The following is an 18,272-nucleotide window of genomic DNA, read 5'->3' on the forward strand; positions in this document are numbered from 1 at the left end:
AACAAGTTCAAGTCATCTGGCGGGCTGTGGGAGATAAGGGCGTTCTTACGGAGTCTGGTCATCTCAACTCCACAACTTCATAGTGTGTAGGGGCTGGGAAGGGGCATGGGGCCTGAGTATAAAGAGAAAGGCAGAATCCAGGTAAGCTGAACAGTCTTTGGAGACCTGCCTGCCTTGATGTGGACCCTTTAAAGTGGCATTCCCTTAAAATCAAGAACACGGTGGTAAAGTGAAATTCTTGTATTTTTGAGGCTATCTGATTTTGAAGATGACAACTCATTAGTGGTGTGTTGATTCAGCGGCCTGAGTCCACTGCTAGGCTCACATGTTGTCCGCCGGCTGTGCCCTGCCCTTGGTTGAGCTCCATACTCTTCCTTTCCTCCTGCCACTGCAGCTGTCTCAGTGAAGAATGCTGAATTTGCACAATCCTCTTTCTGTTCTTAGAAGCCACTGGGCCCAGCTAGGAGATCATGCCTTCCTGTGCTTTGTCTGTTAGAGGCAGTCATCACAGCAGTACCACTGGTCTAAAGCAGCTTTAAAGTACATATAAAATGAGCTGACATCTTTTTACTTGGGAAATTTTAAATGATTTTTTTAAAAAGATTTTATTTATTTAAGAAAGAGCACAAGCTGGGGGAAGGGGCAGAGAGAGGGGGAGAAGCAGACTCCCCACTGAGCAGAGAGCCTGATGTGGGGCTCGATCCCAGTACCCCAAGATCATGACCTTAGCCTAAGGCAGACATTTAACTAACTGAGCCACCCAGGCACCCTCCCAAGAAATTTTTTTTAAAAGTGCTGGTATACAGCATTGATACGGCTATGAAAGCAAGCATCGTAGAAATTGGTGGGATCTTACTGAAGGACAACATGGCAGCATTTATCTGACTCTACAAAAAAAGGTGTGTTCTTTCTCATCTAGGATTTCTGCTTATGGGAATTCATCCTAAAGAAATACCAGGAGGTACAGTATGGTGGTGTAGTAATTAAAGGCTCCACTCATTGGTCAGACAGACCTAATCTGAATCCTGACTATACCACCATTTTGGTGTTTGGCCTTGGAGAAATTTCTTAACCTCTCTAACTTTTAGTTTCTTCATCAGTAAAATGGGACAGGTGAAAGTTCCTACCTTACTGAGTGATGTGAATTAAATGGGAAATCCACGTAAAGTGGCCATCAGAAGTGATCGTACTAAGTGTTCAATAAACACAGGCTATTAAATATGAAAGTTTGATATATAGAAATGCTAGTTATAATAGTGAAAAAGTAGAACCAGTCTAACCCTCCAATAATAACAGATCAGTTACATTGCAGTTTACCACAAATTGGAATATTTTATTGTTACTAAAAATTACATTTTGGAAGAGTATTTAAAGAAAAAGTTCACTATAGGATAAGAATTTTTAAAACTAAATATAATTTTTTAATATATTATTAGCTTTTTAATATATTATTAGATCTTAGTGTTTGGAGCAGTGCTTGGCGTAATGTAACTGCTTAACATATATACACACACACAGTGCTATTAGATATATTGGCTTGTGTTTCCATAATATATACACGTATTCATTTTCTAGTTAAAAAAGAGAGAGAGAGAGAGAGAATAAAGAATCGTGAACAGAGCTAAAGGATGGAATCACGAGTTTTTTATTTTCTGTTTTATTTTCTGTGGTGAGTGTGTGTTTTAGGTAGATATTTATTTAAGTAAATTTTAAAATAGCCTCATTTGTGAGGGTGGGGTGAGAGGAAAAACTCACAAGTTGAACAGAATTTATTACTACTAGCCAATTAAAAGTTGATAATGGTATGTCACCTGAGAAAGCACACAGGGCCATTTCTGCAAAAAAAAAGAGACAGATGGCCAATAAAGACATGAAAAGATGTTCAGCATCATTAGCCATCAGGGAAATGCAAATCAAAACCACAGTGAGATACCATTTCATACCAAGTAGGATGGCTGAAATGAAAAACACGTTCAAAGTGCTGACAAGGTTGTGGAGAAACTGGGACCCTTATACATACTGGTAGGAATGTGAAATGATGCCGCTGCCGTGGAAAGCAGTTTGGCATTTCCTCAAAAAATTAAACCTAGAATTACCACATAAGACCTTGCAGTTCTACTCTTAGGTATATATCCCACAGAATGGAAAACTTGTTACAGCAGTGTTTGTAACAGCATAATTCATAATAGCCAGAAACAAGTAAAAACTCAAACGTCCAGTATCTGAGGGTAGATAAATACAGTGTGGTATATCCATACAGTGGGATGTTATTCAGTCATAAAAAGGAAGAAAGTCCTGATATGTGGATGAACCTTAAAAACATGCTGATAGCAAGAAGCCAGGTTCAGAATGCCCATCTTCTTTTTTTTTTTTTTTTTTAAAGATTTTATTTATTTATTTGACAGAGAGAGATTACAAGTAGGCAGAGAGGCAGGCAGAGATAGAGAGGAGGAAGCAGGCTCCCTGCTGAGCAGAGAGCCCGATGCGGGACTCGATCCCAGGACCCTGAGATCATGACCTGAGCCGAAGGCAGCGGCTTAACCCACTGAGCCACCCAGGCGCCCAGAATGCCCATCTTCTATAATTTCATTTATATGACACTCAGAATGGGCAGAGCCCATTAGTGGGTGCCAGAGGCTGAAGGGAATGGAGTTTTAGGGGACTCTTAATAGGATTCCTAATAGGAATTTGGGAGGTGATAAAAATGTTCTGAAAAGAGACAGCAGTGATGGCTGCACAAGTCTGTGTATATACTGAAAACCACCAGTTTATTTTTCAACTTCGAAAACTGGTTCTAAAGTACATTAGGAAGAATAAAACTTCAAGAATAGCTAAGAAATTGTTGGGAAAACATATTGTTTATATCTCTGTCCCTTTTGATTTTAGTGAAAAAAAGGCCCCAAAATTACTGTTGAAGTTTCTTTTCTCATTTAGTATGCCTCTTAAATATAGAAAGGGCAAAGAATATAGAGAATTTTTCTCTTAAAAAGTCTGAGAAAAATTTTTAAAGGAATTACATTCATATTGTTGAAAATCTGTCATATATGTGCTATTTTTTGTCTCAAAATTAAAATAATTAAAAATTTTACGTATAGAAACGTGCAATAAGAAATAATCTAAAGGTTTTTCATGTTACGGAAATTCCCTTGAAACAGTTTCGTACTCTTTTCAATCTGTATTAAGAAACCCTACCAAACCAGAATTAAAAAGCTGATGTATTACTGCCTAAATATCCTGCAGGTTAATTCTTCAAAGATGTAATAACCTCAGGGTTAGTATATATTTTTCTAAGGTGGTAGTTTATCTAGTGCTGAATTGCTCACCCTTATAATCAAATGAACAGTCTTGTTTGCCCTTTCTCAGAGATTCACCAGCTCTGGAACAAACCTATTTGGCTTTGAATAAACTCATTAGAATTTAAAGGAGAGGCTTAAAGCATTTCACTGATATATATCAACTGCCCTTTGCTGGGAGTAATCTTGTTCCTCTCTACTAGTCACTTAATTCATCAAATTGTTCAGTTCAATCGTTGATTCATTCATAAAATACCTATGTGTTCACTCTGATGCCATTGAGTATAGAATGTTGGAAGCATTAATTAGGAATGAATAAATATCTTCAACAACTTAAAGAATTTAGTAGGGTTGAAAAGATATGCAGAAATTCTATACGTATGGTAGAACACACAGGAACCATGGAGGTTCAGGAGAGGCAGAGATTTCTTCTAGGGAAGAAAGGAGCCATGAGGAATGGAGAGGACTCTCAGTATGACAGAAGGCATTCGCCTGGGACCCTTGAAAAGCAGGTAGAGCAGGAGCACTTGGGCTTTGTGCTGTCTGTATTATTCACTGTTGGCAAGTATATGTCTTTTTTTCTTAACTGGTCTGAAAGTCCTCTAATGACATGTGGGAGCCCCCAGTATAGCTTTTGCTGATCAGAATCCATTTGCATTTGCTACTTGTCCAAGACACTGCCAAATAATTTATTTTTTCATAACTGCTGCTTTTCTTTTTAATCATTCCATTTGAAGTTGCTTAGTTTGCAGGATTGATAATACAAAGACTTAATTCACTGCTGAATTTTGTCTCCTCTACTTAAAAAAAAAAACCATTTATCATTGATGTTAATTGAGTTTGAGATGAATAGTGAAAATCATGCGCTCTTGAAAATTCCTGTTACTAATGCATCATATTTTTTGTACTAAGCCCTTAGAATTAATAGTGAACAAAACTGACCGTCTCTGCCCTCATGGCACCTACAGTGAAGAACAAATAATACAATGAATCAGTTGTTTAACAAATAATAAGTTAGATATTGTAATGTTCATTAAATATTAAAGTTCATCAAAGTAACCTTTGAGTTTATATTTTCTCTCAACATCAGCATTCTTATAAATAAACACCCTAATGTTCATCATTATTTTAGAATAGTTTTTCTGTGTATGTGCCAATCAGAATGCGATTGATCAAGGTCCAGAGAAAGAATGACAAATAACTCCTTAAATTGTGTATGTCTGTGTATGTGTGTCTATACACACACACGTCTTACAACTTTATTAGGGAAAGGGGAAACTAGCCTTTACTGACCTTACACTAACTGACACCACTGTGTTGGACATTGTGTACAAAGTATTGTTAGAAACAATGTTACCAAAAAATACAAGGAATAAATCAAAGAGAAATGCAAAGCATTAGTGGAGAAAGAAATTCCTTCAGCAGTTCCTCTTCTCACTTCCCTTTTTTCTTCCTACAAGATTCTTCTTGATGAACTCTCTTCTACTAAACACTGGGCATCCATGCATGTTTCAGACCACAGTGGATTTCACTACCGCCAGTTTTTGTTAAAGTCTTTGATAAGCCAAACTGTGGTAGATGGTTCTGTATTGGAGCAAAACCCTTTGAGAAGTGAGCCAGCTCTTCTAAAAGATGAAGAAGCAGCAGCTTCAGCAGAGGAAGCAAGGATAAATCTTCCCCGTCTTCTAGAAGAAGAAGTTGAATTCAGCACTGATCTTATTGATTCCTACCCAGGACATGAAACCCTTTGGTGTCACAGGTAAGAGGACAGAAAATCTATTTTCTGCTTGGAACTGCTTGAGTTCATGAGAGCTGTAGAAGGTTTTCTGTCTTCCGCCTGCCTGCTCAGGTGGTAGGTAACTGATCGTGGAGCTTTGTGTGAATTCAGAGGAGTTTATGCTAACATACTTCTTCCTCGTGATCTTCAATATGAGGTTCCTCATGCAGATCTCTGTCTAATGCTTAGGATGGGGGTATTCAAGCTTGACTGTCCAACAGAGTAGCCTCTTTTACTTCCAAATTGTGAACAGAAGTTTCTTAACTCTCTCCTTGGAGGTTCTGATATATAAAGATATATATAAAGATATATGTATATCTATATCTATATAGATATATGTATATCTATAAAGATATATGTATATGTATATATATCTATATAGATCTAGATATACATATATCTGGGATGGAACACTGCCATCTAGTCTTTAAAAAAACAAAAACCAAAAAAACTTAACAGGTAAATTTGATGCAGAGTCGAATGTAGACCATTGATTAGGCCTTGAGAATAGTTAAGCTTATTGATAGTCTGCAAATTAAATTTCCTTAAGTATAAGCTCTTGACACACAGGGCAGGATTATTAGGAAGTAGTGAAAGAAATGAACAACCTCATAATGTGGGTTCTGAGTACATTTGGCAGTAAAATAACTGTCATATTGGAATGAAGTCCAGGTGTGGGAACCCCCTGATTGGTTCTTTTTTGAGGCATCTCCCATCTCTATAAATATGGATTCTATTTCAGACTAGAGGATTCTGTTTATAAACAAAGGACTTGCTGTACCAGGCAGGAGGTAGGCATTTTAAATATTTGTATGTTTTTGTATTTTTAAAGTTGTTGAGATTTGCCCCCCTTTTGCCAGTCTAGCCTATCTTGTAGGCTATTTGAGGAGATGCGTTCAGCTGCTGCTCGTATTTAGAAGACGGAAGACTCCCCTCTTTGGCACCTTCATGAAAAATATTTTTCTCATAAAAATAAGACACTCTTCCTCTACATTTTCTAGAGAGAAGATCTTAACTTCCATATTGTTTTGTTGTTAATAGATTTCTGTTGCTATTCTATATTTAGGTGCATCAGTAGCAAGGCTGAGAAAATTTAAAAATTGTATTTGTGTTAAGAGATAGCTATTAGCAGAAGCCTTGTATAAAGATTAATTGAAATTTGGGGTGAGGCATGGGGAGAAGTGACAGTTTAGATGACCTCTATATTATACAGGCCAGTTTCAGGCTCTTCATTCATTGCCTTGAGGCACCTTATCTATCCTTTAAGTTTTATCCTCTATAAAATGGGTAAATCATATGCTCCCTGTCTACTCCAGAATATGCTGGGAAAATGAACAGAATTCTCTTTCAAGGGCTTAGAGTTGCTAATATGAATAATGAGATAGAACAACCTAGAATCTATGTAGTTTACCAGTTGTGAACAGGAGATGTGCACCCCCACTGAGTCAGACTTTTTGCAGATTAGACACATAGGTCTTCACTGTTAACAAATAACTCCTCAGTTGTTAAGCATCTGCCCTCGGCTCAGGTCATGATCCCAGGGTCCTAGGATGGAGCCCCGCATCGATCTCCCTGCTCAGGGGGAGCTTGTTCCCGCTCCCCCTGCTTGTATTCCCTCTCTCGCTCTCTCTCTCTCTCTCTGTGTCAAATAAATACATAAAATCTTCAAGCAAACAAACAAAATCAAATAACTCTAGATGAGCCTAAGGGCAGGAGAACTGCTCTCCTTAGAGGAAGTGCAAGAGCTGTGCCTTTTACATGCTTTGCTCAGAGCCCAGCACACCCCTACTGCATGTAATATTGAGACTGTAGTGGTGGGTTTTAGGAAAAGTTCAGTTGGTTTTTAGATAATACATGTTCTTACTAAAGAAAATACAGAAGATAGAGGCCATGGACTAAAAGCCTCTGGATGAGCTATTTAATCCCCTTGTTCCTAAATCACTTCTGTTTTAGGATATCAGTGAAGTTAATTTTTGCTTCTGTTTTGTTTTTTAATAGCAGAAATTGGGCTAAGACCTATTTCTCATTTTGTATTGTGGTTACAAAGAGTAACAATTCCAAGTGATTATCATCGTCTCAGTCAATGGTATAAAAATCCTTTGGGGTCAAAAAACAAAAAAACCCCAAAACCCTTTGGGGTCATATGTAGGATTCTTTCTCACGAACAGTCCAGTAATCTGGGCTTGTAAGACTCCGGTCTAAATATGCAGACTTAGGTCATTGTTCCTCCTCCCCGCCTCCAGGTAACTCTGGTCGCTAAGGGGACGGGGGGGGGGGGGGGGGGGGGCAAAATGAGCACCGTATGTTTTGAAATTATCAACTTATTACTATTGTGGTTTTTTTTCTGCCCTGAAAAGCTTGTCTTCACGATAATGATTTTTCTTCGCTGTGTTCCCTTTCTCCCCCTCCTCTTTCCCAGGCGGCACATTTTCTACCTTCAGCATCACTTAAGTGGTAGGTTTCCTCACAGTGTGACCCAGTTGTCACCTGCAGACAGCCCTGGGGGAACTCGGAGTGACTTGCACCTCATCCCAGCAGGCCCGCACGTGTCTCAGGCCATGGAGGTGGACGGGCTGAATGACTGGAGCAAGCAAGGCTATTCCCAGGAAACCAAACGCCTGAAGCGGACCCCAGCTCCTGACTCCCGGGGCCTGGAAATGGAGCATAGGTTCATCGATCAAGTATTGTCCACCTGCCGGAACGTAGAGCAGGCCAGGTTTGCCAATGCCTACAGGAAATGGCTGGTTACGTTGAGTCAATGAAAGAGGTAGATTAGTTCTGCGAGGTCCCCCTTTTAGTGCAATATTGCTTTCCTTTCTTCCTTACATAGTTGCATGAACTGTTTGCTATGATGTGGTCTTCATCTTTAGGTTAAAAGTCCGTAGTAAATGTTTCATTTATTTATTTTGTTAAGAACTGGCATTCCTTTGGGGATAAAATAACTGTGTAGTTTCTTCCTGCTAAACAGTGAGTCTTAATTTTTTTTTCTTAACTTCTCATCCTTTATATTTCTGTACGTGTAGCTTCTTCTCATTTGGTTCTCCTGACTGGTTCACAGACACATCTACCCACCTCAGTGAAATTGCTGCGTAGGCTGGTTTTTTGTTTGTTGTTTTTTTTTTTTTTAATTAAAAATTTATGTTATTCAGCTTTAGAATAATACAAGCTCAGAATTACTCATATCTAATTATTGTTTTGGAAATCAAGTGGCCAGATAGATGGATTTGTGAAAATATAAATCATTTCTTTTTCTCTATTCAAGTTATTGACCACTGTAACCAAAGTCAGAAGTATTAGATTTTATATAAAAACATGCTTCCAATGTGTAATCCATTTTAAAATGGTTATTTTAAAAGAAAAATGAATTTTAAGAGTTTATGTAATTACAGGACTGGGAAATTATTTTTATTACTAGTTTTGATAGATTCTTTTTACCTCAAATTTGGTATAGGCCAAAAACACTCAAGTTAGCCCATATAAACATCATTTGTTGTTTAAACCTGAAATGTCATTTTTAGTTCCTACTACTTATTTCCCTTTTAAATTCACCATGAAAAGTGGGGAAAATATGCATGGAAATGTATCCATAAAAATCTTTCTTTTTAAAAATTTAAGTTCCTGAGGATATACTTAAACTACAAAATTTTTACGAAGTGATTGTTAAAAGTTTGCTGGTAAATGCCAGAGGAGAGAATAGCTTTTGAAGATTAGTTCTTCAACCTTTGTTTAAAAAAAAAAAAAAAAAAAAACTTAAAGATTTTGATATTAAACTTATCAGGGATGAGGTACCAAAGTAGCCACCTCACAGCTATATCTTATCTTTTCAATAATAAGGGCTGGGTTTTTCAGGTCTGTGAGGCAGGGTGGGAAAAGGGCCTGGTAATGTTTACTTTCTTAATATATTTTCCCCTATATAAATGGTCTGTGTTTGTTATTTCCTCTCCACGTATCCTTTTCTTTATTTTCCCAATCCATTCCATATTTTTTGACACTTTTACTTTTGTATGTTTTTCCTTAATTGTCTTATTTTGAGGATGTGTACTGAAGATACTCTCTATCCTCTTTCCAGGGAGTTTCATTCCCCATTAAACACACACACACACACACACACACACACAAAATACTAAAATGAACTGCCCCTCTAAGTTCCCCTAATGACAGAAACTGCCTATTGTCCTATATGTGTGCGGAATGTAATAGTGGCCGAAGTAAGTGCGGCCGCCATACTTTGCTTGCTCTCCTTTTGCCTCGCTAGGTCACCTGTAGGGTGAGGGACAGACCTAGGGGAAGGCAAACCTCTCCTGTCTTCTATTATGGAAATCCTGGGCTTGAGAGAGGCACACTGCCTTAAGGTTAGGAGAAGAATGAGTTCTTTTTGTGCATCATGATTTTGATGAGTAGCAAACTGTCCGGTAAAACTTAAGAACACCAGAAAAATTGTTCAGCCTGGCTCTTGGTAGACAGAAGCTGCTTTTCTCTCTTGGGGCAAAATTAACCTTTTATAGTTTTCATAGTATTTAGGTAAGAAAATAACTGTCATTATGAACATCATTCTGTGGCCCTTTGTGGACAAAGCCTATTTTGAATCAAATACCTCAAGGTCTACCTAGACCTCTCTGGATAAAACCATTAGTTTGTGATTTCCAGCACCTGCAGGGCATGGTGGGGAGACTACACAGAGAGGGCATGAGAGTCAGCCCATTCCACTAAATACATGCTGCCAAATCCTGGCCTCACTCAGTATTACCTTTTTTCCACACATCAGTCTGAGTATCCCAAGTACTAGGGCTTCTTATGCTTTGATGTGAGAGTGTCAGGACAGGAGTAGAGACAAGACCCTGTAAAACATCAGCTCAGTTTGATCGCGGCCCCCGCCTTTTTATAGCCTCCATCTTTGATGTTATCTGTCTTCATGTGTTTTAAGGCCCTTAATCCACCCCTTTATGAAGCCATGCAGTCCTATAAGATACCTTGGTCTCTTGTCTTCCTAATAATGTTTTGAGTAGGGAGTAAAAATACAAATATCTAAAGGATATTTACTGTTTGTGACTTTTATGTGCTACTTTATTTCTATAATTTGCATTTTTCAAGTGTTCATTCACAGAAGAACCTAGTATTGCCCAAATGGTTCTGTTTTTCTCTAAGTGGTTGGCATCTACACTCATTAGCTGGGGCGTGATAACATCTCTTTGGATGAGTTTATGCAGTGGAAAGGTGTGTCTATTTTCAGGGACTTGTTAGTCTTTTTTTTTCTTCTTCTTATAAATAAGTCATTGTCGAAAAGATAGTTTGGATTGACACACATTTCATCAAACTTCCATTGGGAGAATAGTAGGCTATGGTACCTTCCTGTGGATCAAGAATACTACTGACAAGCCAAAAGCAATAAGATCTGTAAATACCTCCACCACCACCACCCTCCCTCATCCCACCTTTTTTTAAGTACACCTATTTTGTTAATATGGTATTCCCACATTATACTGTGTGCCTTGCACATTGTGAGGACTCATTAAATATTTATCAAATTAATAAATGATTAACTGAAGAAGGGAGAGATTGATCATGAGTAATGCATAGAATGAGTTATGATTGAGAAATTAACAGATTAGAGCAATGGATTGTGAGTGAATGATATATTCTCGATTCATGATACTTCAAGTGAGCTTTTACGTATACAGTAAGGTAGTTTAGATTTTTTTTCTTTATTTATCTACCTTGTTTAAGTTAATTAAATCCCAGCCAAGAAATGCAGTTCTATAATTATGAAATAACTGTACTTTAAATATATATTAAAAATTCACAGAACAAAGCTCGTTTGCATTAAGAACACTACTTTCTGTTCATTTTTAATACTGGAGGACAGATCTTGCCACAGAGCCCGAGACACTAGGGCATTTGAAGAAATTCTTTGATTTCAAAGACTTGGTGATCTGTATTTGTGCCTGGATAGTCATTTTATGCTTCCCCTTTTCTCCTCCCCAGCTTGAATTGTGGACCTTTTAGGTATTTCTTAAACCTAATGAAATAAAAATGATCAATAAGTCATTTTTTAAAAACTTTAGGATTAGTTACCTATTAATATCCCCTTTTTCTTTTCTAGGTTTTAGCATTTTCTATTACCTCTTTGGAAACCCTGGGCTCAGACTCTAAATCATATCCCTTATTCCTGTGGTATGGTTCTAATTAAATTCAGGACTTCATTGTTAATAGGATAAAACCTATGCAGGTTGTCACCCAGAGCCATTTAAATCTTCAGATGAGGGCTTATGTGACAAAAGATAGGAAAACAAAAGTTCCTGGACTTTTCTGTGGCAGTTGATAAGAAAGCGTATATATGGTGGTAGACTTTGTGTGATTTCCACGTATTCAGGTAGTGTCAATTCATGCTTATTATATAAGGAGAACTTTTAATACTGTTGAGAACAAATTAACAGTAGTAATTTTCTGTAGCACAATATGGTATCTGGCATGGGCTAAATATAATTTAGGAGTACAACTGCCTCTTGCTGTACAACAGTGTAATCTCTTAGTCCCTCTTAATTATAGAAGATACTAAAGATTTAGTTTAAAAAAAGGAATAACATATATTCTTTTTTTTTGCAGAAAGTTTTTGTAAGCTTACAGTTATTTTGTTACTAGAAAATTATATTTTAGAACTTTAAAGTATTTAAAATATTCTAGAAAATTTGAACAGCATTATTAACTTTTGTCTTCTGAGTAAATGTCTCAAACAGAACCGTGCAGACCCTGGTACTTGGCGTGCTGCCACCTCCCCGTGCCCACATGTACTCTCAGTGTGCTCCTATTGAATGGAGGTGTACGTGGAGGCACAAGAAGGCATAGATAAATTCAGGGGCATGAAGGTAGTGGGCAGGAAGAAAATCAATCCTGAAAATTCTTGTCACACTGTCTTTTAAAAAATAGCTAAACATACTGTGTTAATTTGAGTGCCTTTCTTTCTAGAGGGAACAAGATTATATTTAATGTTCAGGTAGAAAACAAAGGATGGAAGTTTTATCAAACTGTTGATTGTAATTCGTTACATTGATTCCAGTTAGGTCTGGTCCCAGGGAGTTTGATCCTTTAATGAGATACTGATATGAGCAGGTAGGATGCTTTGGTTTGTATTTCTTAGTTAGTATTTTTAAGCATCCTACCAAGAAGAATTCATTCTTTTTCTGTAGCAACTAACTTTTTGGGGGTCAGAGGCATTGTATTTAGAGGTAAGCATGTGTGTATTTAAGAAACAGCATGAAGCCTGGGGAGCCCACGGTCAAGGGAAGGAGTGGCACTGTGCCCTATAAGAAGGCCGAATGATAGTTCTAAATGAATCTTTTGCCTCAATTTAAGGACTTTAAGAATTCCCTTCCAAATTCCATGTTGAAGGAAAAAAAGTAAATACTAAGATGAAATTTAAAATGTGGCATGTTGTATTTGGGTATGGAGAGGGGAGAAATAGAAAAGTCCCTATTTCAAGATAGCAAATAACTTGTAATTTCATAAAAATATATAGCTAAAGACTCCAAAGTGCTTTTCCGAGGACTGTTGAATAACATATTCCTAAATGGCAGCAATATGTCATAGTTTATAGTGGAGACAGAAAACCATTATGTCAGTTGTAGATCTGGGGTGTGTGTGTGTGTGTGTGTGTCAGGGTGTGCCTCTGGCTCTCAATTTGAACATCTGTATTTTTGTTAGGCCATGTTAACACTTAAAACCAAACTCTGCTAAAAAAAAAAAAATAGAGAGCATTAGCTTAGTCTGGAGATGAAACTTTGTGCTTCCAAGAATATTAGCTCTTTATAGGTTGTGCTTTTTGGACAATAATATGGTTCACAAAGCTAACCCTGGCATTTCTTTCATTAATCTGTTATTCCTCAGGGTGTAGAAGATTTAGTAAATTTAGGACAAAATTTTATATTCAGTGTCAAAAAAAGAAAAGGCAAAAATACATTAAATATATTACTAGCTCTTAAAACTTTAGTATAGATAGTATTTTTTATAAACCACTACCAGTGCAGTAGCTCCTAGACGCTCTGTGACTGCCTCATTGTTCGTCTCGCTGCTTCAGTCCCTGTGGCCCTATTATGAATGTTCTCTTACACATCTTCTATGGAAACGATTTCTGTAATCTATTGTTTTCCACGTTGGGCAGAAGTTGGGGGTGTTTTAGCTGACATCATTCTGTTTTTGGAAATCCTGTTCAGAAAATTACTATTGGTTTTCAACCCGACAACTGTTTTTGGTTCTTAAAACTTCAGCTTCCCTGAAAGAAACCCTGCACGTGTCCAGTACACCGCATCATGCCGGGTACCTTGCAGGGATCCAACAGGTCAGAATTGCTGAAGGCTAGAAAGTAGCTTAGCTCTGTGTCCTCACCATTGTCCACATTCTCAGCTTCAGGAGAAACACAGTATTGTGCTGAAGATACACAACTCGGCTCAAACATAAAAGGCAAGGTATACAGCTGCGCAAAACACCGTAAGTGAAATTTAGATACTTTGAAGGCACATTCACATACATGTATGTGTGGACATTTAAGTGAGACTTGGAACTTGAACTTAGATAGTGATTTTACAGAGAATTTTATTTAAAGGGTTTTTATTTTCGTATTTGCTTAAAGTGCTCCTATTTAAAGGTAGTTTTCTTTATTAAACCAGCCCCCTCGAGCAAAGTTAGAAACCCAGCACAAGTGCCATTTGCCTGAATTAACCAGAGATATTTGTGTAAACTATTATTCTGTCTTTGGAGGATTATCAATCATGACATTCTGGCTTTTCTTCCATATCTTTAGGGAATCGGTCTTAATTTTATGTATGGCCATTGCTTCCTCAAAGTACTATACGGCATTCTTCAAATGTTAATTTATCCCTGTAAAGTGATTAGTAATAAATCTGAGGTTATTCATGCCCTAGGGATGAACAATTTCACATGTTCAAATAGTGACTCACACAGCTTTCTGTTAGAAATGCTCATATAGTATCATCCCTCGCTGGTGGAAGATACTATATGAACATTTCTAATAGAAATTTGCATTTGAAGCAGGTGTTTTTTTCTTACCAGTTAAAGAATGAGTATAGACTGCAGTCATAGTAGGTGCTCAATAAATAGTTCATTATTGATCTGCCATCAAACTAACAGTTATCTTTTCATGGAGGAGTATATTTTTAGAGTAATATATGCTTGGAACTGAAAAACTATATAATTTGACATGAATTACTAAGCTTATTTAGGCTGGAGTTAGTAACATGTGATACAAATACTTTTGTGTAGAACATGGTCTGAAGGTAGGAGATGGGAAAAGTTTAAGCAGTATCTTTTTGTGCAAGACATTAATAAATGTGAGTAAATGTCCTGATAGGCTGCTGAACTCGAGAGGGAATGGCTGTAGTCTTCTGCAGTCAATTTCTGCACTGGTATACCTAGTATGACCTAGTATTACCTGTCTTAGGTACTGCTCATTTCTCCCCAGATCTCAGTTGCTTTCCAGTGTCTTAAAAGTGGTAGTGGTGAAATGTGAAGTTATTTTCAATAGCCTGTACTTCCTTGTTTTCTCAGAGCATCTTTAATATGAGGGAGAAATTTTTATGAATGATATTTGTTTCAGAATCTCTTAATTTGTGGCTTTCAGAGCGTTTTTGACAGCTTGCCCAATGTGAACACATTTAAACAGTTTAAAAGCAAACATTCCAACCTGAGCTGGGAAGAACAGAGTGTAGCACCAGTGTAACTGGGCATTGCCTCCTGGCGAGGTTCTTGATGCCTGACTGTGATGCTGGCTTCTGACTGTGGTGACCACTCTCAGTGTTCTAGTTTGATGTGTGTTGTTCCTAGGAGAAGGACTAAATGGGTTCTAGATTAACTTGTACTTGAGATGGACAGAATAAAAACGATGTGGTATAAATATGCCAGATATTTATGCACACTACTACAAAAACAAAAAAACAGAGGAGGGGAAGAAAATGATAAAAGGTCAGTGATTTTTTTATAGCCTCTAAAAATTTTTTTTTAATCCAAGTCTCTTGGACACTAAGCGGTTGCTTACTTTATTTAACCCTGCAGGACTTTAATTTACGGGATGGCTCTCAATACCATGTGTACTCTGTTTTTAGAATGGACCATGTGTATGAACTTTACATTGTTGAAGAGTTTCCAGAAATGGAGTATTTAGGTTCCAGTTGATGTTGTTTTAAGATCTTCCTGTAGGTTGTGGTTAAATGGACAAGTTACATATCTGATTTGTGGTGCAAAGGCAGATCCTGGGCATTAAAGATAAGTTTGGCTAACTTATTTTACTGAAGATACTAATTGTCTTCCCTCTGATTGCATTGTTGTTTCTCTTAAACTACTTTTCTCAATGTAACAGTCTGCATTAGACGTTCTTTTAGCTCTCACAGTGTACTAATTCACATATTTTAAGGATGAAATATTTTGTGAATTCTTTTTATACTTAAAATGTATACCTTGCAGAGGGATAAAAATAAATTTTGCAGTAAAGTATGTGCAGAGGGTGCTTATGGTGTTCTGGGACTTAGTTCTCCAGAGTGCTTAAATTATGATGCTAAATTTGAAGGCTAATATGATGAGTATATGAGTATAGATTAATTGTATTAGCACTGTCCAATAGAAATAAATGGGAGCCACATATGTAATTTTTAATTTTCTAGCAGGTGTATTAAAAAAGGTACCAGTGACATTAACTTATATTTTAATTAATCTGGTATATTAAAATATCATTTCAGTATATAAGCAGTATGCAAAATTATGGAGATATTTTGCCCTTTTTTTCCTATTCTAAGTTCTTAAAATTCATTGTGTATTTTGCACTTACATTGCATGTCAGTTCTGACTAGCTACATTTCAAGTGCTCCAATAGCCATGTGGCTAAGGGCTGCTATATTGGACAGTGCAGGTTCATAGGGTACAAAGTACGACTTTATTTTAAATTGGGAGGTGGTGAGGTAGGCATGAAATCATGGTACTTTAAAAATTATTTAGTATACTTAGAAAAGTATCTAACAGTTATCCATATTGTCTTCATTTTAAATTTGCTGTAGAACTAGCTCAATCTGTTCCAATTTGCCAAGCATTATTTAAGGAGGAAGAAATTCCATGCCATGTAAAATACCATGATATGCTCACTATAACAACACATTATTAACACATTTTTCAATGTGTTCACTAAATTCTGTCCTGTTTCTTCAAAATAATAGCTTAAATTGCATGTTAATTGTATATCTGTACTTGTTTTTATATTAATTCTTATAATAATATGTATTAACAAACAGCCCTAGGATTCTAATCTTCCTCTGCATCTGTCTTCCAGTAGATACTGGTACACTTATTAAGTTGTTACAAGTGGCAGAAAAGTAGAATGAACCATTGGTTTTTTCCATTAGATTGTTTTATCATGTGATCATGTACCAAGCCAGCTATAAATTACTGTATTTCTGTAGACGATGGAAAATAGTGTTTATGTCTTATCTTTGCTAAATGTTTGCAATTTCTAAGTAAACTTTTCATCTCCTAAGATGAGTGTAAAGTGTGATTTTATTTTTGCTTGTTTCAGTGTTTTAACCTCAGCTCCAGGCTGCCAAGCGGTCCTGTTTAATTGCTGTAATGGTGGTAGTGGGGTGGGTGTGGGAGCTGTTGTCTTAGCAAATTGATTACTTACAGTTTAGAAAGAATTAAAAATGCCATTTGTGTCCAGGACATTAAAAAAATGTCAAAAACAAATTAAAGAAATTGTCACACTTGTCTTTAGAGTGCATTAATAATGACTAATTGACTTATGGAAGTCATTATAACTAGATTTGCTTCTTCTCCTACATTTTAAACGAAGGCATAGAGCAGGGAATTGATAATTTCAGTGTTAAATCCCATGTTTTCTTAGCTTTGAGTCTCACTTCATATGCTTTAAGCTGGACACAGCATTCAGCATTAAATTGTTTTAATACATGCGCGTACTCTGAAAAGTATTTGATGAAGTTGGACATTTTTTAACGCAAGATTGTAAGTACTACAAGGGATGTTTTGTGGGGAAGGCCTTTATTACTTTGTCTCATGCCTCTTCAGGATTGTATTTTAAATAACATACTATTATCTAATGCCTATTTTGGGTAGAAAACAGGATATAGAATTTAGCTGCATCATGCCAGAATCCCACAGTGTTTAAAACTACAGTACTGGTTTTGCTTTGATATGCTAGGGAAGGGAACCAGCTCACTAAAGACAGTGTTGATCTGAGTTAGCAGATTATAAAAAGAAGCTCAGACAACAATTAGTATTAGCAAAGTGCTTCCCTGGGAAATTGCTGTGCTTAATAGGGTGCTTCTTGAAATGAAAGATTAACAGTAATAACAGAGGCAGGATGATACATTAATTAAAATTTTTAAATACGATAAACCTTTCATCATTTGTGTATATTTAGCAATACCACTTTCCTCATGTTGCAAGCTCAAATTTTGCTTTTAATGCTCTTTTTTTTTTTTCCTTTTTGAGAAGGAGCAGTGAATTGGCTTGTTTCTATTGTTATTGTTTCAAAAAATGCCAAGGTTCCTCTCTGTCCCACTCTACTCCAGAATGGCTAGAAGTGGCATCAATTTTATTTAAAATAATAAGTTATGGGGTGCCTGGGTAGCTCAGTGCTTAAAGCCTCTGCCTTCGGTTCAGGTCATGATCCCAGGGTACTGGGATCGAGCCCCGAATCAGGCTCTCTGTGCAGCGAGGAGCCTGCCTCCTCCTCTCTCTCTCTGCCTGCCTCTCTGCCTACTTGTGATCTGTCAAATAAATAAATAAAAATCTTTTAAAAAAATAATAAAACAAGTTACAGTATGCTCTTTTCTTATGAAAAGTGAAGTATCATTTTATGTGTCCTGTGTTACAGCAGAACTTGAAAATAGAAGCAGTAATTACTATAGTATCTTCTCTTTCACAGAAAGATTCTTAGAGTAACCCTGGCTGCCTGGAAGAATTCCTGTACCATGCCTTATAATTATATGAAGAACAGACAGGTAATACCTACAAATTTACTTTCAGTATCGAAATCCTCCGAAGATACACAAATCTCTTGTATTAGATTTTTTATATACTTCTCATAGTAATTACAGTATGATTGACAGAAGGTTTGTTTTCTGTGTAGAGGAGCTAACTGTGAGCTGAAATGGTCCTCCATCATGTTATTTTTGTATTCTCATATTTCT

The 18,272-nt window shown here is 36.9% G+C and overlaps 1 protein-coding gene across 2 annotated transcripts in view; it reads left to right on the forward strand.

Moving 5' to 3' along the window:
• Nucleotides 1-16,600, forward strand: part of PTAR1 (protein prenyltransferase alpha subunit repeat containing 1) — a 50,539-nt gene extending 33,939 nt beyond the window's left edge. The window contains exons 6-8 of one of the 2 annotated variants that reach the window (XM_059411891.1): nt 4,754-5,052; nt 7,490-7,524; nt 7,606-16,600. In XM_059411891.1, the coding sequence (XP_059267874.1) occupies nt 4,754-5,052; nt 7,490-7,524; nt 7,606-7,832 (561 nt within the window). In that variant the 3' untranslated portion in view covers nt 7,833-16,600. Of the gene's footprint in view, nt 1-4,753; nt 5,053-7,489 lie in introns of both variants that reach the window. The other variant, XM_059411889.1, reaches the window with a different exon arrangement.
• The last annotated feature ends 1,672 nt before the right edge of the window (nt 16,601-18,272 follow it).

This window comes from Mustela nigripes, chromosome 9 (genome assembly GCF_022355385.1).
Source record: "Mustela nigripes isolate SB6536 chromosome 9, MUSNIG.SB6536, whole genome shotgun sequence".
NCBI classification, from domain to species: Eukaryota; Metazoa; Chordata; class Mammalia; order Carnivora; family Mustelidae; genus Mustela; species Mustela nigripes.